Source organism: Heliangelus exortis, chromosome 12 (assembly GCF_036169615.1).
Source record: "Heliangelus exortis chromosome 12, bHelExo1.hap1, whole genome shotgun sequence".
Taxonomy (NCBI): Eukaryota; Metazoa; Chordata; class Aves; order Apodiformes; family Trochilidae; genus Heliangelus; species Heliangelus exortis.
This window is the reverse complement of record NC_092433.1, coordinates 16512078-16539879: the sequence shown is the minus strand read 5'-3', so window position 1 is coordinate 16539879 and position 27802 is coordinate 16512078. Positions and strand designations below refer to the sequence as shown.

The following is a 27802-nucleotide window of genomic DNA, read 5'->3' as shown; positions in this document are numbered from 1 at the left end:
TGATGCAATGGATTGTAAGGGGGGACTGAGAATAAATGCCAAATACTGGAAGTTGTTTTTTTTTTTTTTTTTCCACCTCCTTACTCCCAGTCTGTCTCCTGCAGAGTCAACCCTGCCAAGAACCTCTCCTGTTGTTTAAATGGGGCAGGGGGTCCCATATCACACTGCTGGCTCCAGCAAAGCCCCCAACAGCCTCTTCTGTCAGTGGCCTTGGAAAAACCCCTCAAACACACAACATGTTGGGAGCTTTCCCAGTCCCATAGCCACACACATCTCCCTGTCACAAGACTGACAGGCTTTGAAGAGTTATTTAACCCACTTGATATGGGGGGGAAGAGCCAGAAGTGCATGAGCAGGGACCAGGGAGTTGGATGTGTGTGATTTCTTTCTGGTCTTTGCTGGAAGATCCAAGCCATGAGGAGAAAGAGTCCAGGGGTTTTGCTGTTCTGCTTCCATAAGAATGATCTGGGCAGGAGTTCACATGAAGCTTGTGCTTCCTGCCAGGGAATTTTTACATTTGCAAAATGATACTGTTTAGTGTATTTCAGCCAAAAAACACATCTTAACAAAACTTCCTTGTGGAGAGTAATTCCCCTTTAAGCTCTCAACTTGAGCTTCTCTTTTGCCAGAGCAGGCTATAACTCGGTTTCTTTTGGTATATTTATATACCTGTGTGTGCAAGGTTGAACTCCAGTGTCCTTTCTTTGCTTTGTTTAGTGAAGCACTTAGGTTATCCCAGCTCTCTTTAACCATCTCTAAAATGACAGTGACACAAGAATAAGCCTAGGAAATCAAGTCAGTGTTGCTGCAGCTATTGATCATCAAAGAGCATCCAGGAGCTCCTCTTGTTCTTGAGCAGCTGTGAGTTTTTAGGCAATATCTACAAAATTTCCTGGTCAGGTCAAATATAGATCATTCTTTCTCCAAGATGTCCAGCTGTGACCAGCAGTGGTTTCCAAGAAAATGCAGCCTGCCTGAGTAGAAGGATTGCTTCGCCCAGCAGTTTTTACACTTGTAGGATTTCAGTTTACAACATTAATCAGGGAGATTAAGAAAATTTTTTTCAGGTCAGCAGGGCTCAGCTATCAAGTCCCACCCTGCTCCAGGCAGTTACGAGGCGTTGCCTTTGAACGCAGTAAGAGTTGTGTTTGGAAAAAAGAAATAAAATAAAAACTAAAGGTCAGTTCTGCAGTGAAAGTGTTACAAAGGGTCTGCTTTACTGTAATTTTGGTTATTCACTGGAAGATTAAAAAGGAAGCCTCAGTGCAGAGGGAAGGTTTAATGCCAGAAAGATGATGGAAGGAGTGTGGAGGGATCTGGCAGTGTAGTATCCCCTGAGCTCTAAAGATCAGCAAGCAGAGTCCTTTCTGAAACAGCAGGCAAGAGGAGAGGGGGGTTGTAAACTGTGCCTGCCTTTTGGAGTAAAGATGCTAGGTTTTGCTGGATTTAGCAGAATTTTCTTGCTTTGCTTTTTGGGATGGAGTTAACTCACAACTTCCATCTGTTGGTGTTATCCTGCTGTTTATACTGTGGATCTAAAGTGATGTTGTGTTTATCCCTGGCCATCTGGGAAAGAGCATCCTTATTGTGCTCGAGTTAGTGGTGTTTAAATATATATTCAACTAAGTCTCATGAAGCCCAAGCTGGCCTTTTCCTAATGTTAAAGATACAAATGATCTCTGGATGTGCAAACCTCTCTGCTACTGGCTGCAGGGGGAATGCTGCTGAGTTTCAGGTGGGAGAGTTTGAGCAGGCATTGGTGCCTGTGCTCCATTTAAGTTGACATCAATGGTTTCTGTTCTGATCCCTGTGTCGTTTCTGCAGTGCTAATGGCTGCTGTCAGGTGTAGCTGCATTTTTTTTAATGTGTTCATCAAAGGCATCTGATAAAAGCCAACTATCTAATCAAAGTAATTTTTCAAAAAAATTAATAGTAATTTTAAAATAATATATATAAAATTAACTGCACCCATTAATGCAGTGTCAGTTAACCTCCAGCAAATAAACCCTCCATCCTCAAAAAGTGAAATCTTTTGGCTTTATCCAAGTAGGTCTCGAGGCACAGAGACCTAAAAACAAGCCTTGGAGCAGCACAGTGGTTATCCCAAGATTTTGTTGTTGGATCAACACTGCTGCATGAAGTCCAAGGCTGGAGAACTCCTCACAGGAAACAACTTGCACAGCAGAGCCTGTGAAGCAATCCCCAGATCCCTATCTCCCAGCCTTGCCCTCCCTCAGCATCCATCAGGGGAACGTGTGGTGTTGGAGAGGACAATGTGCAACTCAGGGCTGGGCCAGGAGAACCTGCTGTGTGTGGCTGTGCAAAGCTGGCTGGGGAGGTTGAAGTCCAACTAGGAATATTTTCCTGCTTGATCTGGGATGGTGTGGAGGAAAGGAGTTGGGTTGCTCCCTCCTGGAAGCTGGTGCTGCTATGGAAGCAGTTTCTGGTGAAGGGAGGTTGTGTTTTATCCTTCACCTGGGACTGGGAGCTGCTGGGCACCCAAGGGAAGAGCCCTGTGCTCCAGTGCTGTAATAGACTGAAAATGGACAATTATTTTGTGTGTCATTTAGGAGAATTGCCTCTGTAGATAAAAGCAGTGGCTCCATGCTGGCTGGAGGTTAGGCTGGGCTCAGTTGATTATAATCCTGGAGTTTCATAGGGCAGAAAAAGCCTGGGTTTGGCAACTCTTGTTCAGAGCTCAGCTCAGCCTTAACTCTCCAGCTGGTATGAACTCTGCAGTCCTGCTGCTTTGCAGACATATTCTGCCTTTAGCTGCAGTTGATACCAAGAGATGCCTCCAGCTTGGAGAAATGCCTCCTGCTTGCTATGGAGTGGCATGCCAAGATCCTGTCCCCTGTCTCCTCTGAATCATTTAGCAAAGGCATAAAACAGGTCCCAGGATTTTCTATGCCATTTGAAATTGGGATAAATCTTCCTTTTATCTCTCACTGGTGACATAAACAATGCCTCATCTTGTCTGGGAAGAATGTGTTAGGGTCTGAGTTGAGTTTATTCTGCATTCAGCCAATACGTGGTGATCCACTCAGGGATGAGAATTTGAGAAGGCAGCTTGCTGGCTTTTTGACTTGTTCTCCCACTTCATTGTGTTTCTGTGGGCGACTCCCTGGTGATAAATGAACTATAATGTCTGAAGAAAAGAACTACTCTTGCTGTGGTATTGTTTAAAATCCAAAAGAATTTAGATTTTAATGCTGATTGTCCTGAATACATTATGTTCTCAGAAGTGCTTTGCTTAGAGTATACTAAAATGGGTAATTCTGATGATATTTTTCTTGTAATTCAACATATACTAAGCACTTGTGCTGAAAGTTTTTTCCTCCAAACCATTAACTTAATTTAAATTTGCTGTCCTGCTTTGCTGAGTGGTGCAGAAAACAACAGCATTTGTACAGGCTTCTCAGCAGGCAGATCTAATTAGGCAGAGATTTCTTTTATGGTGTTCATTTCTTGCCAAGTAGAAGCCATTGTTTTAGACATTAGATACCAAGCTTGCATAATTATTTAAAATAAACACAGAGCCTTCACAATAGTGCTCTAAAATTCAGTTTCTTCCAGATGTGCTGAAAGTAGCTTGAACATCACCTGCCCCCAAAACTCAGGTATTTGGGGACATTTTGGTGCTGAAACATCTCTAAATCTTGTTAACGCCAAGCAAGGATGGATCCTAATGCATTAAAAAAAAAAAAAAAACCAAAATGTGATTGAAGAGGTTTTTAGAGGAACAGCTTAATATGTAAGAGATGAAGGATGCCTCCAGGTGAACTCTGACAATTTATGCGGGCACAGGTGGGAGCTGTCTGCCTTCTTCTCAGAAGTTGCTGCAGGTGTGGGGTATTTTGGCTCTCCTGCCATCTCCTCAAATGCCTCCCTTCATGGCCAGGCATAGCAATTGGAAATAAAAAGATTTCAGTAGAAGTTAGGATGCCAGACAGCAAACTGGAGTGGAGGGGCTGAAAGGCAGCCCTTCTTCCAGCAGTGCTGGCAGGGCAGTCATTTCCTTCATCGGGGAGGGGTGCATTCCTCTGGGCAGAAAACTTTTATGTTTCCTGGGTTTGAATTGCCAGATTTGTCTGGAGATTGTTCCCAGCCAGTTCCTGGGTTGCTGAACCTCCTTGCACGTACCACGAGGTGCTTTGAAATTGCTTCCTGAGGGAAAGGCTGCAGCAAACCCATGGGTTGTACTGCCCTGTCAACTTTACCCTGTGTTCTCTTGGGTGGAAATTCAGAGATCTGGATAATTTAGCTCTTGGTCAGAATTTGCCATCAACCTTGGAAACATCTTGGGTGCAACATGTGCTGTGCCTGGGGGCTGCAGCTCTGCAGAAGTGCTGGGTCACACAACCCCCCAGAACCCCTCTCTAGATTTTTCACCCCATTGCAACCACAAACAAAAGAACAAAACAAAACTATTTTTTTAAGCAAAATGCATCAGGCTAATAGGAATACCAAGCCAAGGCCCCCTGAGCAGTTCTCTTGCACATCTCTCAAAGCAGAGGATCTGCCAGCTCTTGCCTCTGATCCTGATGGAGCCGTTTTTCCACGCCAGTGAGCTCCTGCTGTCAGGTCCAGACAAACTTGCATTTTATTCAAAACTGGGTGCAGGATCAGCCAGGTAAAAAAAAAAAACAAAACAGCTGCTTCTTTTATTAAGGTGTCTCACTACTTAAGTCTGTGTCGTCTTTGTGTCTTGTTAGTCTACAATTACAGCCCTATTTGTATGAGAAAAAGTGTTAAGAAGCCCCTATCTCTTTTTTGTTGTTGTTTTGTTCAGTGTTCTGTAATAACTCTAAGAGGATGGCAGTAAAAATGCAGGAAGCTTCATCTCATGGGCTGGCAAAAGAAGCAGCTGGTGGTAGCAGTCAGGCTGGTGCACAGAGGTGCCTGGGAAATGGGGTGTGATCACAGAGCTTTACACCTCTGTCTTCTCCAGAAAGACACAGAAAACCTTGACCAGGCCAAATTCTGCCTGTGGAGTGGGACAGGCAGCCCCTGCTCTGCTCAGTGGGAGTTTTTCAGGAGCCTTGAAGGATCTGGCAGTCTAAATGAATGGGATGGCTATTAGGAAAACATTCATTAGCTCAGGTGGACCTAATCATCTGCTTAAAAGGGAACATCCATTGCAAAACTTCCACAAAAACATTTTAATTATTCCTAATTGTTCTTCCAGCCCTCAAAAACCAGTTTCAGATTTCCAGATATTTTTTTTTACAACTCTTTTGTCTTTTAATATGCATATAGTTTAGGTAAGACTGAAATTAGGAATGATTTAGAAACATGTCTGTGCAGAGTTAGGGTGTATTTGAAGGCAGCAGGAAGAGTAATGCAGTGACAGATTCCTGAGTATTGCCTTGTGACCACAATTCAGGAAAACTTTATTTGAAGGAGTGCTTATAGAATTTCATTTGGTTTATTCTGGTTTAGTCTTTATTACTTTTTTTGCCCTTGTTTGTATCTATACTTTTTTTTTTTTTTTACTCTAGTTTTCATGAATCCAGACATGTTGGGCAGAAACTCATTAACACATCAATGCATTATTATTTTGTAGGGCCCCTATATAAAATACCATTAATCCACAGCTTATTCTGAAGCTACTCATAATCATTGGTGGTTTTGGTCTTTTTTTTAAGGACCTGACTGCAGGAGTTTGTCAGAGGAGTTGATTGCTGAGAGCTTATATTTTTCCAAAGTGAGACAGCTTAAGGACAGGGCACTTTTCAATCCTTAAGAGGATGTATGTGTCCTGTGTGCACAATTTCAGATGTTTTCTCACACAGAGAGTGGATCTGGAGTTACCACAGTCCTGTGTGGCTGTGTGGAAGGAGGAAAATGTCTTTGTGCTGAATGTACCCGGCTCCGGGTGCCGTCAGCTTCAGTTTGGGCTGGAATGGATCTCAGAGGGTGGGGAAGAAATGGGGCAAAGCTCTGCCCACATCCTGAGGCAGTTCCGTGCAGGCTTCCTTACAAATGTAAAGACTTTTTTCCTTTTTTTTTTTTTTTTCTTTTTTTCTTTTTCCCTCTGCATCCCTCGCGGAGCTGGTTGGGGATGCATCCAACCTGGGGCTGGATTTGCAGAGGCAGCTCCGGTTGGGAAGGGTCCAGACGGACCTTCGGGATGCTGGTGGGTCCCTCTGGTGGGTCCCGCTGCCTGGGCAGGAGGCTGCGTGTTGTCCCCTTGCCGAATGTTCCCCTCCTCACCCCCACTGCTCCTCGGACCGGTGACCCCTTCTCCCGCAGCCCTCGGGAATGCCGAGCGCGTCCGGCGGGGAAAAACCCAGAGGAAATGATCCAAGGGGAACCGGGGGAGTCATCCCTCACAGACGATAAGAGCACAAGCGAGGCGGTAGTTTTGTGGGGTGGGGTTTTTCGGTGGGTTTTTTTTTTGTTTTTTTTTTGTTTGTTTGTTTGTTTGTTTGTTTTTTGTTTTGGTTTTGGTTTTGGGGTTTTTTTGTTTTTTTCCTGGGGTTTTTTTTTTGTTTGTTTCTTTCTTTCTTTTTTTCGTTTTTTCCTTCTTTTTTCTTTTTTTCTCTTCTTTTTTTTTCTTTTTTCCACTTCTTTTTTTTTCCTTTTTCTTTTTTCCTTTTTCTTTTTTCCTTTTTCTTTTTTCCTTTTTCTTTTTTCCTTTTTCTTTTTTCCTTTTTCTTTTTTTCCTTTTTCTTTTTTCCTTTTTCTTTTTTCCTTTTTCTTTTTTCCTTTTTCTTTTTTCCTTTTTCTTTTTTCCTTTTTCTTTTTTCCTTTTTCTTTTTTCCTTTTTCTTTTTTCCTTTTTCTTTTTTCCTTTTTCTTTTTTCCTTTTTCTTTTTTCCTTTTTCTTTTTTCCTTTTTCTTTTTTCCTTTTTCTTTTTTCCTTTTTCTTTTTTCCTTTTTCTTTCTTTCTTTCTTTTTCTTTCTCTTTTTTTTCCTTTTTTTTCTTTTTTGTTTTTTTCCTTTTTTTTTTTTCCTTTTTTTTTTTTTTTTTTCTCCAGAGGTCATGTTTGAAGCACGCCCATCGTTTTTATGAGCGTGGGAGCAGGGCGGTCTCGGGAACGCGCTGCGATGCTTCTGGTCGAACCTGTTGCCTCTCGGGCGTGAGTCAAGGCAGAGGGGGCCGGGATTCGGTCGCCACAAGCAAGGACCCGGGGCCACCTGCCGCAGCCCCCCGGTGGCCACGCTGGCTCCCGCCTCCCTCCCACCAGAAGAGAGGCTCCAGCCCCTCGGCGGGAACCCTCTTTTGAGCTCTCCCGGGATCGGTTCCGAGGGGCAGGGTGGGCCGGGGCGGTGAGTTCGGGCGTGTGGCAGAGGGGGGGGAGGCTCAGCCCGGCACAAGCTGCCGGCACCGGGGAAGGATGGGGCCACAGCCACCTCTTGCTCTGCTCGTCTCATGGCATCCTTAAAACTTTCCGGATCGGCTGGAAAGAAGGGGATGGTGGTGCCGGGAGGTGAGTGCAGGGGTGGGGGGGAGTGGTGGGTCCGTGCTGGGGATCCCCTGGGTGCTGGGGATCCCCTGAGGTGCTGGGGGTCTCCTGGGTGTTGGAGCACCCCTGGGTGCTGTTGTTCAGTGTCCTGAACACTCTGTGTTGAGCTGTTTATATTTTGTTGGGGTTTTTTTTTTTGGGGGGGGGGTTCTTTTATTTTTGGTTTTTGTTGGTTTTTTTTTTTAATGTATTTCTTTCAAATTTTAATGCCAAGTTCTAAAGAGGGCACTTCTGAAAGTGGCATGACTGGACAGGGTGCCTTGAGTACAGAGATAAACTTAGCTAAGCAGCAGAGCCAAACTTCCGCAGTCTTTTAGAAAATGAGTTATTAGTTCAAGTGCATGACGTTTCCCCCTTGCTGCATTTTTCCTCCAGCAGGACCTAATAACAAATTACAGTACTAGAAAAGAAAGTTTTAACTAAACAGAGGGAAAGGTCTCTGAACGAGCCAGAGTTTTCCCCACAAACACATGCTCTGGTTTACGTCTCATTTATGATCCATGTTAAGAATGTTTTAAATGAAGCATAGTGTAATATAATTTTTTTTTTTTTTTTTACAACACTTGGAAGTTTTTCCGTGGTTTGGAGCACTGGGTTCTGGCAGAGGCCAGCAGGAATGTCTCCTGTGCTGGGGTCTTCTGGTGTGGTGGCTGCAGCCTTGCAGGCTTTTGAAAAACTCCTGTGGGGTTGGAGAGTGTCCATGTAAGGACCCAGGTGCCTTGGCAGGGTGGTGCAAGCTGATTTTTCCCCTTTAGCACTGGCCCTGCCTGCCCAGCCTGGGTTGAAAGTACATCAGGAACCTTCTCATGGGCTCTAGCTCCAGGAAGGAGCTGGCTGTAAGGTACAGCATGTACTGTAACCCCTCAGCTTCAGGGGATGTCCTTGGGGACACTGTGCTGGTGTCTGTGTGCACCCATGTACCTGGCACTGCTACAGAGGGGACAGGAGGTGATGCTGCAGAAACCCTCACCAAGGGGCCAAGGAACAGCTCAGCCAAACCTGGGTGAAAAAGGTGCCAGCCCCTGATGGATCCTCTCCAGAGGGTGGCTGGGGCATAGGGGAAGTGGATTCATAGGGAATTCTGATCCCACGGGTGCAGCTGCCAAGCCCTGGGTGACTTTGATCTCTTCTCCCAGGTGACACTTTGCAGGAAATCTGTGGTTTCCTTACAGAACTGGGTACTTTGGGATAGCTCCTTCCTGTAGCTCCTCTTTGTATGTGTGGTACCTCAGCTCCAGAATGTCGTGCTGGATCTCCCACCCAGTATCTTCAGAAGAGGGGTCTTGGTTTTCCTTCAGCTGTTGAGATTCTTTGGAAATGTTCTGACTGAGAGCTTGCAAGTGCCTCTGCAGTTACTTTGGAGAGAGGGTTTTGTCAAAATAAATGTGCTATTGATGGAAACAGATGTCATCACAGGCAAAATCATCAATCTGCAATGCGTTGTTTGTAAAGTGTGAAATTTCTTGAGAGGCATCCTATATGTTTATGTGTTTATTTTAATGATGTTACGAATTTTGTTGTTGCTGACTCCATGCCAGAGCTGAAGATACACAGAAATTGTAATTTGCTGAAAATTCCATGCTGGGGGTTGGGACTAGATGATCTTTCAGGCCCTTTCCAACCCAAACAATTCTATGAAATGATATGACCTTGGTAGAAGACTTGGTGATTCTCAGAGTGACAGCGTTCTGCTTCTCTCTCCCAATTCTCCTAGCTATTCCAATGGAAACAGCTGGAAAATCTCTATTTCCGTGAGAAGAAGTTTGCTGTGGAAGTCCACGACCCCCGCAGGTAAGGCTGGAGGAGGCATTTGGAGCAGAGGGATCAATCTTCACCCAGCTTGGGGACTCATCATCTCGTGGTAACAGATGGGGATGGGAGGTGCCTCTGAGTCCACGACAGAGTTGAGTTTACTCTGAGCTTCGCAATCCTGAGCCTCAACCTGTGTTTGGCAGGGCTGGGTCCAGTCTGTGGGTGATGGACAAGTTGTGTTGTGATGTTACAGGGTTGCAGTGAAGCAACCTGGAGCAGCTCTTGAGGTGTTACAGCTCTGGGAGTGCTTCTCCCAAGCAGTTTGTGATGGAGTTCTTGGAGCAGGGGAAGGGTGGTTTGGCGTGGCCAAAGTTGCTCACTTTACAGAATCCTCCCCTGAGAGCAGTGGTAGGAGAGCTGGGATCAGGGCTGGCAGGACCCAGACATGACTTTCTTGCTCACCTTTTGCCTCCCCTGCCTTGGCAGCAACACAGCCTCTGCTGAGCTTGAGCCTTCAGGGAAGGAGCACAGCTGGAGCTCACTTCCAGGCTTCTTCCTATGCCTTCCCCTCAAGGTCCCTCTTAAGAAGAAAGAGATTGTCCCTGGGGTGAATCTGTGACTCTGTGTTCCCCTCTGTTCTCCTGCCACCAACTTTTCCACCTCTGTCACTGTTGCCCCTCAGCTGGAGCTGTTAGGTTCCCTGCTGATCCCAAATCCTACCCAATTGCCCCCATGTCAGTCTGTTTGTCCTTTATGGCATTCCCAACCATTGGTCTCAGCAGCACAGCTCAAACTCAGGAGGGGCTTGAGTTATAACTTTGTAAAAAGAAGGGAAAAGTAAGAGGGAGAAAAAGCAGCAGCACAGGGTGGTATGGAGAAGGAAATTGGGGCCTTCACATCTCTAAAATAAAGGCTGAGCCTTGCCTGGTGGAGAGAGAGGTATTTGGGATTTTAAACCTCAAGGACATGTCTTGAAAATGCATTTCTTTTCACCTCAGAATTTCAGTGTCAAGAAGGACCTTTGGTCAGAGTGGACTGGTCGTGCAAACCTGGTATGCAAACACTTCCCTGATCAAATCCATCTGGGTGATGGCAATCAGTCAACACCAGTTTTACTTGGACAGAAAGCAAAGCAAAGTAAGTTGTAAGGCATTTTAATGTCAGCATAAGTTTCAACACCTTTCCTGTGTATCCACCAGGGTATCACTGCTCCACAGACAAGCTGGTCTCCAGAGAAAAAAAAAATAATTGTTTTTGTCAGCTTTTTGAACGGGCTGTTAATGACAATATTGTTATTTGATCCATTTTAGCCTGCCTGCAATTAAGGGCTGTGGAAGAATAATTATAAAGGGGGAATTCCCACATCTCTCTGTTTTGTGGGTTTTTTTTTTTTGTTTCTTTCTCATGTCCATTTTGAACAAGGTGCATACAGCAAAGAGATTCTGAGTTTGGAGGTGGTTCAGGCTTTGGGGGGAGAGGAATGTGCAGCCCTGTGCATCATGAGCTCCTGAATGATGTTGTTGCTTCAGTCCATAATCTTGTGGGAGCTGAGGTGTGAAATGTCATCTTCTGTCACCTCGTGCTCTGAGATTAATTAGAGGTAACTTGATGAGGCTGGATTATGTTTATTTATTTTTTTTTTTTAACTCCTTCAGGCAAAAATTCCTTCAGCAAGAAGTTTGGATGATATTGCCATGGATCTGACAGAGATGGGAACACCAAAAGTTTCCAAACTAGTGACCTTGGAGGCAAAGAACCAGCTTATTATGGCCAGCAATGGCAGTTTGATCTCATCAGGTAATACTTGGTGTAAATGGCAGGGGATTGTGTATATTAAAAGGAAAAATGAGGCTGCCTGGTAAGCACAGTGAAGGGGGACATTATAGTTCTGTATCTGAAACAGTAACATCAATGGTATAATCTGCTGTTCCTCTCCCATAACAAGATAAGGAAATTTTTAAAAAATCTAGGTGAATAAGCAGCCATGTACTGTTGTTCTGTGAATAATTTGTTTTCAGTCTCATCAAAGTTTGAGGGCAATTTGAGCCAGGCTAACTTTAAGCACCTGTACTAAAAGTTAAATTGTCTCAAGCTTCCTCAAAAGTGAGAAGAGAAGTGCTTCCAAATAAAGCTCAGCTCTGGAGTGGGCTTTAGATCTTTCCTTTGACTCTGGAGGAGGGAAAGAGCAGGGAAGCCACACATAGGGACCTTGAGGTGAAGCCTGATGAGGAGCCTCAGTCTGCCCTGAGTGCAGTGTCCAAGCTGAATGTCCAGATTACTGGAGATATCCCTAAAAAAAGGATTTATATTCTGGGTAGTGGGCTTCTGGGGAGGTTTTTGGGACTTAGCATGCAATATAGGCATTGAGTGTTAGAAAAAGTGCAGATTTCCTAAAAGCATCCTTGCTGGATGACCCAAGAGCTGGATGTTGCACCTTCAATAATCTGTTGTTTGCTGGATAACTTTGGGGAGATGCCCACTTACCTGAAAATCCTCTGAGACAGAGAATGTATTTTTCAGGCTCTCAGGATTCAGAGGTCAGTGAAGAGCAAAAGAAGGAGAAAATCATGGAACTGAAGAAAAAAGAGAAACTCCTTCAGGAAAAACTGCTCCAGAAGGTTGAGGAGCTGAAGAAAATCTGCCTGCGAGAGGCGGTGAGAACTTCACCTTGTGCTGGGGTTGGGATGGGTGGGGGGGAGCCCAGCACCTCCTCCTCCAGACCTTCATGTGGAGCTCTCTCTGTCCCCCAGGAGCTGACAGGCAAGATGCCCAAGGAGTATCCTCTGGGTGCTGGAGAGGAACCTCCCCAGATCAGGAGACGTGTTGGCACGGCCTTCAAGCTGGATGACAACCTGCTCCTGAGTGAAGAGGTGTGTGATGCTCTTTGTTTGCCCAGCAGAGGTGGGGTGGCCAGACTGGTGGCCAAAGCCACTGCTAAATAATCCAGCTCTTCCCTGGCTGTTTTAAGAGGAGGCAGCTGGGACAGTCACTGGTATAGGCTGGGAGATGGGTACCACCCTTGTTTCATCCATCCTGGCTTTGAAATGGCCAGGAAGTTGTCCATTCCAGAAGACCCTAAAATTCTCTCACCTGCACTCCTGATTTCTTCGTGTTGCTTGAGTTTTAATGGACATTTTGCTGCTAATCAGAGAAGAGCAGGCACCTACTGGTGTTTGGCAAGCCATGGCTGTGAGCTTTGCTGGAGCACTGATTTGTGTTTGAATGCAGAACATGGCAGGGGTGTGCACTGTTCCCCTTGCAAAATCATCTCTCTGTCAGCATAGTTATGTGACAGGTGACAGTGGGAAGAGATTTATCTCTAGCTTAATGTGAATTCCACCTAAGTAAAAAAAATCTGTATATTGCTCAAGAAGCTAATACGAACTTTACAGGCTGACACTGACTTTGGGAGATAGGGAAATACTCAGATAGATGCAGTTTCTGGACACATACCATTCCTCCTCATTCCTTGTGAGTGCTGTTAACAAGCTGTAAGGAATAAGTAAGTAGTTGTTAGGCACCAACAAGTAGTAAGTAGGTGTTAGGCACTTTGCATGTGTCTTTCAACAAAAAGGTCTCTGCCCTTGCTTACAGGCCAGGGATAATCCATGCCTGATTTCATGCAGACTGCTTAAATGCAACTGAAACCAAATTCTACTGACCAGAGTTAATAATGTGTTGCTTAGCACCTCTGTAGCAAGCACCTTTCATCTGAGCCTCTCAAAGTTGTTTACAAACAATTAATTAAAGTTTCCAACTCCCTGTTAGGTAGGTAAGGTGACTGCAGTTTCCATTTTTGTTTTCTTTAAAGCTGAGGGAGATTTTTGAGCAAGCATTTTCAGGCTTGGAGAAGGAGGTTTAACAGCCTGCAGGTTGGTTTGGGTAACAGAAGGGTTTAAACCTGAATTTTTAGGTGTCTGTTTTATGTCACCCAGGCTGGAGAACTTTAGACCTTTCTCAAGAGGTCCCAAGCTCTTACACTTGTCAGGAAAATAAATGTGTAAGGGTTTTATATGCTTAGATCACCATATTGTATAAACTTTGGTATTTCTGTTGTTTATGTTCAAGACTTCATTAGCACAAAAGTAGATCTTCTAACCAACAACCTTTGTTGTGATGATTTCTACCCAGAGTACAAGCAAATAACTCATCTCTCACATTTTCAGGATCCAGCTTTGCAGGACTTGGAGAGTAATTTTGTCATTCAGCAAAAGCTGGTGGAAGCTGCAAAGAAACTTGCCAGCGAGCCAGACCTCTGCAAAAATGTGAAGAAGAAAAGAAAGCAAGAGTATGCTGATGCTGTAAAAAAGCTGCAGGAGATAGAAAATTCCATAAACGAGTATAGAATCAAGTGTGGCAAAAAGCCAACCCAGAAATCAACTCTTACTCTACCAGGTAAACAAGAGAATTCCCCAGATTCAGATGGGGGGAAAAAAAAAATCATTTTGGCTCTGTTACAAGTTTTGTTTGCATATCCTCTGTATGATTTTTATCTTCTCTAAGGCAGCTAAGTAAGAAAAAAAGGGATGCAGTTGCTGTATCTGATACTATAAGTTCACTGCTTATAGGCTGGGAACAACTAGAGACATGTTCCAGCATCAGGTAGACTAAAGGTGCTACACACAGAAAGGCTCAAAAAATCAGCTGCAACTGGTGTGGTGTGTAAATTCTGTGTGTTTTGGGTGCAATCTCATGGCTAAGCTGCAGGATCTGTCTCCCTTTCCTCCTGCAGTGCTGCAGTTCTAGCAGAAATAGAGTATTTCTACAAGAAAGAGGAAATCAGGCTTTGCTTCTTGATGAAAGATTCCTGTTTTCCAGGAAGACCCAAGCAAAGTTTAAGAGTTTATGAATGCAAAGAGTGGAGTGCAGGCTTTGGGCTAAATGTGTTTGCCAGTGATGAGCACAGATGCTCTTGGCCATTCTGAAAGTCTGATTTTCATAAGGGAGGTGAGATTCCTGCTGACTTCCTAACTTATAGCATGGAAACTTTCTGGTGTCCAAGCCAATTTAGGGAGTCTGGGAATGGTAAAGGTTCATGGGTATTGCAGGTTTTTCTAGTTTCTATAGTGATGAACAATTTTGGGCCATGTTTTACTTCTCCCCTTTGTGGAAAAAACACGTGGAATTTTTTTTTTTTTTGCCCCCTTGGTCCCAGAGGAAATACTACTTCACTAATATAATGGGGTGTTTCCTGTGAATTGCAAGGTGGGAAATAAAATGCAAGATTTTTCAGCTGTTTATATCAAACCCTGAGATGAAACCTCCAGCCAATATGTATTTTTCCCTGGAGGAAATCCTTCTCCTGTGCACTGCTGGGGAAAACCTTTTCCATGTCCAATTCCCCTCTTGGTTTGGATTCTTACCCAGCACAAACCAGCACTGGGCTATCATAAAATGTGTATTCTGAAAGGTTGATGGTCACTATTTAATGTGGCCCAGCTGGGCAGAGATGAATCAGACATTTGTTTTTCCAGTCTCTCACTCACCATTCTAGTTCCTAATTTTGGGAGGTCCCTGCATTACCTGGGACATGGGATGTGATGAGCAGGAAGCTGCTGAAATCCAGTGAGCAGCAAGAGACCTCTGAAGCAGCATCCATGCAGAGTCATGGTTTATGGCAGGTGGGATTTTTTTATCCTGTTGTGCAAAACAAGCAACTTAGGAGTTGGTCCTTGCACATTTAGCCCATCACTTTGTGATGTTTGATACATGACATCCTTGTTTGCTGCTGGAGAAGGGTGACCCAGCCAGAAAGGACTGAACTCTGTGTCTTGAAGGGGCTCCCTGTAGGTAGGGGCTGCAAGACAGCAAATACATAGCCAGGTTTTTTTTCATGCATTCCCTTCCAGTTCCTGTCTCTTCCAGGGCAGAATGTGTTTTTTTATGGTACCTGAAGCAGAGCTGATGTCTGCTTCAAGAACTGATTTTATGTGTTTCTGGTTTCACCATTGCTGGCTGACTTCAGGCTCAGAGGGTGCAGGGTTTCAGAGAGCTGGGCAGGGTTGAGTCACTTCCAGCTGGGGATTTGGGGAATGACTTGTTGGACGTGACCTGCTAAATAGAAACACTGATTTATTGAATCAAACCACAGCTATTTTCATCCCAGCCCTGCAGGGTGGGAGGTGAAAGACACACTGGAGAGTGTCTCCTGCTCTCTGTGTTCCACTCCTCTTTTCCTTTGCTTCCTCTCTGGTCCAGAGTTCCTTCCACTTTTGCAGGGAATTGTATAGGAACAATTTGTCTCTGGGTTAATTATCTTTAGTGCTGCTTTTTATCACCAGCCTCATTTACTGTTCTGTTCTAAACCTTAGCAAGGAGAGGCTGATTCTGAGTGAATGATATCAAGGTGAGAGGACGGGCAGGTGCAGTAAAACCCTTTGAATAAATAACAAAAAACTTAAAGAAAAGGTTTGCAGTGTCCATAGAGCAGTTGCTGCCCCCTGTGTTATTGGAATTTGCAGTAACGTGATGGAAATCAAGTGCAATATCTGGATTGATATTAATTTAATCGAAACAATTTGTATGTTTAGGAAATACTGAAAAGTGAATGCCAGATTTCAAAAGGCATTTCTTACCTACCTGGTAGCATTTCAGGTGTACCTGGAGGAAATGAAACACCAGAGCCAAGACCTACATTTCTGTGTAGGCTCCTGGAGCACCCAAACACCCTGGGAGATCTATTGGAAGTTGGGTGGGAAAGAGCTTTGTAAATTCTGGCCTGATTCCCACTGCAGTTAAAACAAAATCCCCTTTGATAATTATGTAGGTAGCTTGCTGAACAGCAGTAAACACAGTGGGGTTGTGATGTTCTCTAAAGCAGGACTGTCTGCAGGCTGCTGAGGGCTAAAGTGTGCAGTGTTACAAGCAGCAGCAGGCTCTGAAACTGTAGAAAATAAATTGTATCTGAAATTTAGAAATTAATGTTGGGTCTCCTGTGCTTAAAGTGCTTTTTTTTTTTCATTTACAGATGATATCATTCCATCTGAGAGCAGCTCCCTGTCTGATACAGCAACCTATGATGATGGTATGTTGCTTATCCCTTTCTTCCTAGGAAACTTGCCCATCCAGAGGCATTCTTTTGACTTACTGTCCTTTAGTCTGGTATTTTGGTGGCTTCCAATCACAAATTACCTCATAGCAGAGGAAAAAAGCTTAATCAGGAATGTCATTCCACACAGTGGTTTAATTATGGGAAGTTTCTGCTCTGTGAGCTGATCTGAGTTGTCTTTAGAGAAGGTGATTGGTTTTAACATGACCATCCTGTCAGCTGAAAGCTTGGAATTTCAACCAAATCTTCATCTCTAGGACCTGGGCAGAGGTGGGTGTGCAACTATTAGAGGAGTTAGGAGCTGGGAGGATTTTCCCAGCCCTTCTGTCCTCACAGCTGCTATAAAACTTACCAAAAATTAGTAGAGTGGACACAGATATTAATGACCTATTTATGTGGATCTGGTACCTCATGAGCTTGGGTCCTGCCTGGGTATGGTGTTTGCTCAGCTTACTCATTTCACACCCACACCCACAGACACACACACTCACACCCTGTTCCACAAGGTGGAAAGGACTTGGCTTGCCTCTCCCTTAAACTGGATAATCATCATTTGGGGACAAACATTATCTAAATTATTACTCACTTTTCAGTTAGGGACTGATTCTGATCTCGTTTTGTCCCAGTTTTAGACTCGTACAACCCACCTGGTCCTTCAAAATGGAGTTACACCCTATTCCTGCTTGTACACACGGAATGAGAGCCCAGGCTTTGGTTTCTGAAAGTGTTCTCTGGTGCTCATCCTGCTTTTATATGTATTAGTTGGAGTTTCCTGTTGGCTCTGATGAGACCTGGGTTGTGCCCTGAGCAAAGTGAGAACAAGGATCAAACCAGCGTCCTCCCAGTTGCCTTCAGCCAAATTTGTCTGTCAGTTGTCTTTGCTCATTCAGCTGCTTTTGAAGTCAGTCCCTTTTAGGTTGTGTTTCAAAACTAACTCTTCAAATGTCATTTTTCAAGTGAAGAGCTGGGAGGTGAGGGAGAGGAACTGGCTTTTGCAAAGGCTGAGGTCACCTGCTTGGCTCTGGGAGGGGACTCACTGCAAACAGGTGATTTCCCAAGGAAGTTCCACTTCATGGTCTGGCACAGCCCCAAGCTGTCTGCATTGTCTGTAGCAGGCAGTGCTGCTGGGATCTTTTATGAGCCCCTATCATCTCCTGTCCACGTGGAGGAGAGCTTGGTGCAGGGAGGGAGAGCCTTGCAGAGTCACAGCTTCTGTCCTTGCCTCTGTCCTTGCCCCTAACTCTTTCCACTTAAAGAGTTTCTGCTCAGGGGCCACAGAGTTGCATATAGGGAAAAATAGTGAGGATTTTGCTAACAGATACCACATTCCTTTCTGACAGTGGGTGAATCTCTTCCTGTGCCTGCCCAGAGACCCAGCTCAGCGCAGCTTTCTCCAAGGCTTCCTCCACCCAAGTCCCTTGGGGTGGAGAGAATTCATCTCAGGAAGTCATCCATGAGTGAGCAGCTCTTGGAAACCAGACACTCCAGGTAGGGCACGTCTCACTGATGCTCTCCACCTTCCTGGTGTCACCTTCCTCTTGCCACTGCTGAGGTTCCTCTTTCAGGACAGGCAGCCCAGCAGTGGCTGCTGCCTCCACACTCCTCTGGCATTACAGGATTTGGTGATGGGAGCTGAATTCCCTGTTGTGTAACAAAAGTGTGTATAAGTACTTGGCACGGTCTTTGAAATCATAGGGTAGTGCAGTCTACATGAAGAGGTTCTAAGTGGGTGAGAAATTTCATTCTGCATAAATCTGAATTGCTGGTGCCCACCAGTACTGTCACCCTTTGCCTCCATCTGTGGTTTGTTTTCATTATTATTTAAACAATTTCTATTTTTTTTCTGGTGACTGCTTCAGATAACTCCAAACCATACCCAGCACCAGGTACTATCATTAGTGCCAGCTTCTCTCCCTCTTCTCTCCCTCTTCTCTCCCTCTTCTCTCCCTCTTCTCTCCCTCTTCTCTCCCTCTTCTCTCCCTCTTCTCTCCCTCTTCTCTCCCTCTTCTCTCCCTCTTCTCTCCCTCTTCTCTCCCTCTTCTCTCCCTCTTCTCTCCCTCTTCTCTCCCTCTTCTCTCCCTCTTCTCTCCCTCTTCTCTCCCTCTTCTCTCCCTCTTCTCTCCCTCTTCTCTCCCTCTTCTCTCCCTCTTCTCTCCCTCTTCTCTCCCTCTTCTCTCCCTCTTCTCTCCCTCTTCTCTCCCTCTTCTCTCCCTCTTCTCTCCCTCTTCTCTCCCTCTTCTCTCCCTCTTCTCTCCCTCTTCTCTCCCTCTTCTCTCCCTCTTCTCTCCCTCTTCTCTCCCTCTTCTCTCCCTCTTCTCTCCCTCTTCTCTCCCCTCTTGAATTATTCTTCCTTTTTAACAGCTCTGTTCTTTATGTGGGGGCACACATCCCATGATGCCTTGACCTGTTATTTTTCTTTTGTTTTGTTTTTCTGCCCTTCATGGGTTTTTTTCCAAGGCTTAGGCTGCCCATATTCAGCGTTCTGTGACTTGCATGGTGTTTCATCTAACTGAGGTTCTCTCCTTCCTTCCAGGGACCCACTTTCAACTCACAGCAGTCCCTACCGAACCCTGGACCGCCCCCCCCAGCCCCACGGGGGGAGGAGCATGCCCACAACCCCGGTGCTGACCCGAAATGCCTACAGCAGCAGCCACTTACAGTAAGGGGCTTTTGTTTGGAGGGCAGTGTCCATCCCAGGCAGCAGAAAAATGATGCTAAGGGGGCAAAGGGCCCTTTGCTGGGCAGCTTTTCCTCCAAGTTAGGTTATGACCCTCAGCACCAGCTCAGGTGGCTTGTGTTGAGCTTGTGTGTTAAACCTGGGAGAACTCCTGTGATATATCCCAAAATATGACTTTGTGAGCTTTGCTGCATGTGTCCCTGTCACAGATTAACCTTGCTCTCTGCAATATGTTTGATGTGAGAGCTCTCCTACTGCTGGAGCAAATCTAACATTCAGTCAAGCTGAATTTCTTGCTGTGCTGAATACCCTCTGTGGGGAAAAAAAAAAAAACCAAAAAATCCAGGGTTTGCATTGTGCTTTGGTTGGGAAGGCAACATTCCTGACTTACCCACCTGTGCTGACTTACCCACTCCATGCTTTTTGTGTATGTTTTGTGTGTGACTGCCTTTAACACACACATCTGTGTTGTTTCAGGCCAGATGTTTCCCCACACCACTGCCGGCAGCGCAGTGGGAGTCTGGAATCCCAAACCCACCTCCTGGCTGAGCCTCCTGCAGAAAAACCACCCTTCACCCTCTCCAAATCCCAACGGAGCAGCAGCACAGAGATCCTCGATGATGGATCATCCTACACCAGCCAGTCCAGTGCAGAATATTACTGCCTGACACCCACTCCCCGTCCATATTACACCACTCAGACACTCGACAACAGGACCAGGGGGAGAAGAAGGTCAAAGAAACAAAACATTTCTGCTGCGAGTTCGGGCAGTATGCCAAACCTTGCCCAGAAGGATGTCCGGAATGGTGTCTACCACAAAAATCAGGAGCAGCCTTCCTCCAGTTACTATATTTCTGGCTATTCCCCATACACTGAACCTGATGTTTATTACAACGGGGGATATATTTATGAGAGTGACACAGAGGGACAGTACAGTGTCAACCCTTCCTACCGCTCCTCGGCGCATTACGGATACGAGCGGTACAGGGAATTCAGGTCTTACCACGAGGATGAAGTGGACAGAGTACCCCACAACCCATATGCAACCCTAAGGCTTCCCAGGAAGCAAGTTCCTAAAACGGAGCATATAACCAAAAACATTCACAAGGCCTTAGTTGCAGAGCATCTCCGGGGTTGGTATCAGCGTGCCTCGGGTCAGAAGGAGCAGGGGCAGAGCCTGCAGGCAGGCTTGGAGTCTGACAGAGGATCTCAAAGGAGTTTGGGCTTTGGTGGTCTGCAGGTGCCCTGCTCTCCTAGCAGTCGGGTGTCATCTTTCTCTTCAGGTAATGTCTGATTCCTTCTCTGCTGAGTGTTTCTGTAAGTTCCTGCTCTGCCTCAAATTCTGTCCCCCTGCTTCCCCAGTCCCATCAGCAGAGTAGAAGCAAGGCTAGACCTGGGTCCTGAAACATGGATGAGGAACTTGGTAGGAGCTTGTTCCATGCTTGGGAGGAAAGACTTGGATGTTGCCTTTCTCCCATAGAATCACAGAATCATTTGGGTTGAAAAGCACCTCTGAGATCATCAAATCCAACCCTTGATCCACTCCCCCCGTGGTTCCCAGCCCATGGCACTCAGTGCCACATCCATTCTCTTCTTAAAAACCTCCAGGAACAGAGAAACCACCCCCTCCCTGGGCAGCCCATTCCAATGCCTGATCACCCTCTCTGTAAAGAATTTTTTCCTAATATCCAACCTAAACCTCCCCTGGCAGAGCTTAAGCCCATGCCCTCTTCTCTTACTGATACAGGTAAAACTGCCTTTTACTCTCTGGAAGTGCAGTAATCCAGAAAAGTACAAAGAACCCATGTGGGCTTCAAGCAGGAGTGTTTTGCCAGTGAGAAACTTCAAGTGCAAACCTTCATGCTGTGTAAAGCAGCTGCTGTGAGGGCTCCCAAAACAGGGTACAGTGGCTCAGAAAGTCTCTTTAAAGAGATAGGCTCAAAACCACCCCACACACAGTACTCTCCTCCCCACAAGGCTTGTAAAACATATTTTGTGTGTGCATTGTCTGCTTGCCTACCTTTCAGATCACTAATGAGAACTGTCTGATTTGTCTCAGCTGATTTAGCTGGATAAAGGTCTAATTTGCTGTTACATTTTTTTATTTAATTGCAGCATCCTCTGCAAACACTCCTGGGAACTGGCGAAACCCACTTGCACTGGGACTTGCAGACTGTGACACCTTGTCTCATTCCTCCTATGCCAGCTGTTATGGGAATGTTTATGGGAATCTTCCTTTGCAGAGCAGGTGAGTAGAGCATAGCAAGATTTTCTGCCCTTCTTCTTCTGGCATTTCACAGGCTGTTAAAACTTCTGAGAACATCAGCTCAATTTCAGAGGACCAGAATGAGCAGGAATTATTAAATTGACTTTTATCAGAGCAAGTCTTCTCTGCATGGAGTAGATCAGCTTCACCACCACTACCTGTGCCACTGATATTCAAGAAAAGGGGAAAGCAGCCATAGTAAAGGGTGAACTCACTTGCACAGCATTTACCTCTGGATGGTGCTGGACCATGGAAGATCTTGCACTTCCTGGCAGCTCAGAGCAGTGTTGTGGGCAGAGGCAGGCACTGATAAACTATGAGGGGGGAAAAAAAAATAAAAATAAAGGAAAGGAAACCCCTCTTTTCAACCTCCCATCTGAGTGTTGGCCTTCAAGGGTGATGCTGCATCTGCCACACTCATGGGGCTTGGCTGAGCTTAACCCAGCATCCAAGCTTGTGGGGCTCTCCTGAGGACTGTGGGGAGCCCAGCATCTGCTCTGTCCTTGCAGAAATTCCTGCAGCCCTCTCACTGCTTCTCCTGGGTGTTTTGGTCTCTCCCCCCCACTCTTTAACACCAGCTGCTATCCGGGAGAACAGAGACGACCTGGCCAGGGGAATGGCTCTGCCCCCACAAATGCCTCCATGTTTCACTACCCTTATGCTAGGAGTAGCCAGCTGTAGTAAGTACCCCATGCCTGCACCTCCTGCTTCCTGGGTTGCAGCTTGTGCTTGCTGCTTGGATGCCTTGTGTGAAATTACTAATTTTTATTTTTGTTTTTTTAATTATTATTATTAAATTTGGGGTTTTTAAAATTGTATTTTATTTTATTGTAAATAAAGGTGCAAGGAACGATGAAAAAGCTTCTGCCAGATCCTCATTTCGAAGCTAAATGCCAAGGGCTTTTTTCTTGCAGTGATTTGAAAGATCTTTAGTAACTGTTTTAAAATACAGGTTCTGCTAAATTCGTAACTTCCTATAATTGGGCTTTGGAAACTCTGCTTATTTTGACAGCTTTTTCTATATAAGGTTTGCTAGCTATTAATCTTCCATATTGTGAATCACTTGTCTGATTGTTCATCTGCTCTATTTTTCTGGATTAATGTGATTATGGCAAAGGAGTAACCAATACGCCCTCCAGTCTCGATGATTGTGAGCAGCTGAGATTCTGCTGCACTCAATTTGCTTAATTACAGCATGAAAACTGGGGTTGTGTTCAGATCCAAATAACACTTGTGTGTAAACTCACACAGTAACCAGCTCCAGGCCTGAGGGTTCTGCATGAATTTGTGCAGCATTTTTTTTTTTTGGGGGGGGGGGGGAGGTCTGGGGAAAAATCCCATCAGCTCTTGCTGACTCCCTGATGCTTTTTCTCTCTTTCAGAGCCTATGCAGAGACAAACCAGCTGGGTGGTGAGGAGGAGAGCTGCTTGGAAGACAACTTGCCCAGCAAGGAGCAGAGGTTATTCTGGCATGAGGATTCCAAACCTGGGACACTGGTGTAGCCCTCTAGCCCCCCCCCCCCATTTGTTACCCTTGTGTGCCTTGCACAGGATGCTGTGACTTCCGAGGCAGATCTCGGGTGGGACTTCCAAAGTGAGCAAGAAAAGGAAGCAGGCTGTTTTGCTGGGAAAGATGGAATTCAGCATCAAGACAGGAGCAAAATGACAGTGTCTAATGACAGTGTCTTAACCACCACTGGCATTTCTTCCCGAATCCAGGGAGCCTCCAGGAGCGAGGGCAAGACCCAGTTGAATCTCTGTGACCGGATGCAGCACTTGGTTGAAGTATTTATAATTAGCAAGCACTTTTGTGGAAGATTGGAAGGTGGTGAAGGCAAACCTCAGAGAACAAAAAGAAAAAAAGAAAAAAAAAAAAAAAAAGGAAAATGTGAAAAGGGGACTCTGATGGAAAAAAACCGTGAATTCTAGGAGCACAATTCTGCCGTCTGAAAGAAGAAGAAATGAAAATTTATTCTGCCATGGCTTATGATGACCTGGAAGGACTTTCATGAGCTGATGAAGGATAGATACTGTGTGTGTGAGTGAGGCAAAGGGTGACTTAACCAGTATTGGAACATTACTTGAAGGAAGGATGTTGTTTTTGGTTTTTTTTATTATGGAGGTTTGAATGAGCTTATGCATTTTTTGGGGGTGTTGTTAAGAGTGTTTGTTAGCACCACTGGCAAGTTCTGGAAAGAGAAGAATTTGCTGACACAATATACCATGCAAAACTATAGGCAGCTGTGGATTTGGGGAACAACAGAAAACTTTGAACTGTTTTCCAGGATAAAATGTAATCAGTAACCTCCCATTTAATGACCTTTCCATGGTACAACTTCACTTTGTGGAGGAGTAGGCGATTTTTGGGTTTTTTTCCACAATGGCTGCACGGTGACCCCCAGCCGGGGGGAAGGTGTGAAAATTTTGTTTTTTCTCTGCCACAGTGATTTGAGGATGTGCAGTGGGGGGGCTCCAGTGACCACATGGTGAACACTCAAGTGTGAGGGCCAGTATTTGAAGGTGGCTGCAAACACCAAGCAGCTGAGTTGGGTGCCTTAAAACGAGGGGCATTAGGATTGTACCGCCAGTGGTCTGACCTGCCAGGTGTGTGCTGCCAAGTCACTGAGTGACAGGACAGGGGTTTTTCCCCCAACCATTTGTGTAGGAAAGGAGTGTGACTGCAGTCTGGATCTAAGAGGGGTCAACCTACCTCACGTGGGAACAAATTGGCCTGGGTTCTCTTGTGGGATTTCCAACCGCTCGTTTGCAAGAAGGCTCCAAATCTCTCTCGTTTCTCAGCTTGTCCTGTGCTTCAGGATTCCATAAATGGTGCTCTTGTTTTCTTTTATACAAAGGATTAGTTCCTCCTTGTCCATATTGTGAATAGAAAAGTTTCTGATAAACTTTTTTGACATTTTTTTACCAATATTCCAGAGCATGTAATATATACAGAAGGACACAACTGTTAAGCTGGTACTTAGTCGTTTGTATTATTAGAGTCGCCATTTGGAATTAAATGAACAAAAAATAAAAAGTAACTTATTTCCTTGGTTTTGCATATTTGTATAGCCTTCTAGAAATGCAAAAAGCTCTTTTAGTTTATTCTTTTACTACTTCTGAAGTCTTTTAGACCTATTATTTTGTATAGGTCAATAAACTAAAAAGTGTGCTTACCAAAACCACTTCAGCATTCTTCCTGTTTCTGCTCGAGTGCTTGGAAAAGCACGGGGTGGGTTATGTCAGGGCTTTAAAGTGAGGGAGAGTAAATCCCCATGGCCTGATCAAGTAAATCTGCAGTTATAGGTTGGGTGCAGAAGGCCAGTGGCATCAGCTGGGGGCAGCATCCTCCCAAAACACATCTGTTAAATTTGAATTTCTTGGGATTCAAGGGTTGGAGGTTTTCCAGGGGCCTCTCTGGCACAGCTGTCCCAGCTCTCACCTTTATCAAAAAGCAACTTGGCTTCTAGAGGTGCAACTGCTTTTACACCCTGGTCACCCAGAAGTTGAGGTTGTGCTCTCAGCCTTTCCGGAATAATTTGTAGTTTGACTTTTTGTGGCATCCACAAGCTTCACCTCTGGATTTCATGCTTATTTCCATGTGGCTGGTGAGAATGGGTATTAGCAAGAACTTGAAGGTGTGCCCACTAAAAATACCCCCCTGTCATCCTCCTTTTCCATTCCTCCAAGTAGTTTTTGTGGTTTCTTTGTTCACAAGGTCTTCATTCATGCTGCTGTTATAAATCATAGGTGTTTTTTTAGCTGGAAGCCAAGTGGTACAAAGTCCAACACCTTACCCAGAACTCCTGGTATCACTGCAGCCTGGAAGTTATTTACAAGTGCTCTCAGGGCTTTTAATTTTAAAAAGGAAATGAGGTGTGTAACAAGGTCTGTGCCCCATTTAAGGCCTTGTTTGCATTCCTTTATTTTCATCTTTTAGCCACTGAGGTTTGTTTTGGCTTTCCCATTACTGTTGAGGATTTAGCTCAGCCTCACACATCCGTGTTGGCACAGCACTTGGCTCAGCCTCCCAGCTTGCTTGGCAGGACCAGGACAATTTGGAAGGATGGTGTTGAGAGGATGGGAATTTGAGGTGGGTTTGTGCTGGGGGGTTTGTATACCTTGGTATATTTGGCTACTGGGCCAGAGTTCAGAACCTGAGAGCTGCCAGTAAGCAAGAGCTGAGCTGGAGGAGGAGCTGGAAATCCAAGAGCAGAAGTGCAGCACTTGTCACCCCTCTTGTCATTCTCTGCATGCCTGGCCCTGCCAGGGTAGTGCTCTTTTATGAAGGGTGGCAGTACAGAGTGAAGGAGGAGGCCCAGAAGAGGAGAGAACAAGAAAATCCAACTTTTCCTTCCCCAATGTTGCCTGGGGTTGGCCTCAGGTGGTACAAGGGAGGAGAGGAAGGGCACAACATCCCCATGGGAGCCTCTTGCCCATCACTGGCAAGGATGCTGGTGATGCTGCAGAGCTCATGCAAAGCCTGAGTTGTGCCTGTTGTGCTCCAGGACCTTTAAATTTGCCTTTTGCAGACTTCCAGCTTGCTTTGTTGCAGGGCACTTCAGGAGCAGTGTTTGGACACACGTGCATTGCTGATCCCAGAGTCCAGCTCTGTATAATGCAACTGAAGAGGTAACAAAGACACACTTGTAATTCTTCCCATGTTTCTTAACAGCTGAAACACAAATTTCCTGTGCTCTGTTTGAATTGCTGCCTCATCTGTGTCTTCTGCTGTTAAACCTCAGCCCTCCCTTACCAGGGGTGAGGGGGGCATCTGCTGACTGGTGGCACCACTGCAGAGAAGAGCCTGCTGACCTCTCATCCCCCTCAGAAATCCTTCCTGCCCCTTCCAGTTTAAAGAAATAATTTAGAAATTCTTATTTAATAGGATCCAGAGCAAAGCCAAGAGGTGAACGATGGGGGACATCAATGTAAAATACCCACAGGGTTCTATTTTATGGTGTCACAGCTGCCCCTCTCTTTAGAAGGTAGAAGATGCTGCTGATGGGAGTCTGGAGGGGAAATAAAACCCCCCAGAAAACCAAACGTAACGGAGCATTTCTGAGTGCTTTTTAGTTGATGGATGAAGAAGGGAAAAAAATGGTCCTTGCCAGAAACTTAAAAATGCATTAGGGCACTGTGCCCTAAATAAGCCCTGCCTGCTGCTTTTAGTTGCTGCCTGCTTCTTCTCTGCTGTTCTGAACAGAAAACTCCAAGATGTGGGAGGAGAAACCCCAGTGGGAGCCCTGGAGAGGCTGCTGTCTGACATTGCTGTGGCACAGGGACCTGGGCAGGATGAGGCTCAGACCTGGAGCCCCCTCCCTAAGCCCAGGCAAAGCTTTAAAGATCCCAAAATTTAAAAATTCACCTGAGTGTACTCATGTGGAACTTGCTGGCCGAGATGATTTAATACCTGACGTGACTCTGGCTTTTCATTTCATTTTATTCCTGAATTTGTTCAACTTCAATGTGAAGGACCTTGCAGCAATGTTTTGTACACAGCAAAGCTGAAAGGTTCTGGGGGGGTGAGAAACCTGCACCATGGCCCAGCCTGTCCCGAAATGTTTTAGGAAATCCTTTAAAGGCTGAAGGTTTGCTCCATCTCCTGGCCTTAGGGATTAATGCAGGAGAGATTAATGCTGCTTCTGCAGGCAACTTCAGAACCTGGGAAGAAGCTCCCTGGCCTGCTTACTGGCATTCTGGATAAGTTAATACCTCTCCTAAAAAGATTTCTGCTTTTTATTCTGTCCTTCCATCTCCTTTGTGCTCTTCTGTCACATTTAATAAATCTCTAAGGTAGAAAGTTGAGTGCTTCAGCTATAGGAGGGCCTCAAAGATTGAAATCTTAAGTTAAAGCCAATAAGAGCAAACTTTTAACTCTGTTTATTTTATTTGTTATTAATTAAAGCCCAATTATCTGTTTGCCATGGATTATTTTTTTTCCAGGGATACTGTGCCAGGGAAAAAACTCTGTATCCTTGGGAATGTTTTGTCTTGGTAAGAGAAACTTCCTGGAGTGGTTTTCAAATTACTTCTGGCACTTTTTTGAAGCTGTTTGAGATAAACCCGATGGGAAAAAAATTATTTTGCATATGTGTGAAGGCATAAACAGTTCTGCCCCATAACAACTGGGCCAAGTGCCTTTGGGTGCTAGGACAGTGTGGAATGTCTGGCTGAGAAGACTTCTGCCTCCTTTCTAGCATCACTGTGATGCCTCCACTGCCAGCAGGTAGGAGTGGTGACACCTTTCTGATGCACAACCCCCTGCCTTGTCTGGCTGAACATTCCCCTTCCCCTCAGAGCTGTTAAACACAGGTTAAGAACCATGTGGATCATCTCCCAGGACAGAACTTATCATCAATCACAATTATCCTATAACCTGATGCAGCAAATCAGCCTTGATGGGATGTTTCCTCCTTGGAAAAAAAGGATGGTGTGAGTTGTGAGTGGTGCTGGTAGCCCAGGAGGACAAGGGACACACATGGCAGAGCAGCAGGACTTTCAATCAAGAAGAATCTTCTTGCCAACCATCCAAATTTTTTATCCATGCCTGCCCTTCATGAATGTAATCACCATAAATCCTTCAACAAGT

The 27802-nt window shown here is 45.3% G+C and overlaps 1 protein-coding gene and 1 long non-coding RNA gene across 4 annotated transcripts in view; both read left to right on the top strand.

Annotated features, from left to right (window-relative positions):
- The window catches only part of FRMD4B (FERM domain containing 4B), an 83674-nt gene extending 59279 nt beyond the window's left edge, over nt 1-24395 (top strand). The window contains exons 6-19 of one of the 3 annotated variants that reach the window (XM_071756287.1): nt 6983-7084; nt 9186-9262; nt 10222-10360; nt 10879-11020; nt 11744-11877; nt 11974-12093; nt 13390-13618; nt 16191-16247; nt 17612-17759; nt 18805-18930; nt 19426-20231; nt 21064-21196; nt 21724-21894; nt 22596-24395. In XM_071756287.1, the coding sequence (XP_071612388.1) occupies nt 6983-7084; nt 9186-9262; nt 10222-10360; nt 10879-11020; nt 11744-11877; nt 11974-12093; nt 13390-13618; nt 16191-16247; nt 17612-17759; nt 18805-18930; nt 19426-20231; nt 21064-21196; nt 21724-21894; nt 22596 (2385 nt within the window). In that variant the 3' untranslated portion in view covers nt 22597-24395. The remainder of the gene's footprint in view (nt 1-6982; nt 7085-9185; nt 9263-10221; nt 10361-10878; nt 11021-11743; nt 11878-11973; nt 12094-13389; nt 13619-16190; nt 16248-17611; nt 17760-18804; nt 18931-19425; nt 20232-21063; nt 21197-21723; nt 21895-22595) is intronic. The other 2 variants (XM_071756285.1, XM_071756286.1) reach the window with 2 other exon arrangements.
- LOC139801690 (uncharacterized) lies at nt 7091-8874 on the top strand. Its single transcript, XR_011728271.1, has 2 exons — nt 7091-7435; nt 8608-8874. It is a non-coding gene; the product is annotated as an uncharacterized lncRNA (long non-coding RNA).
- Nucleotides 24396-27802: the final 3407 nt, after the last annotated feature.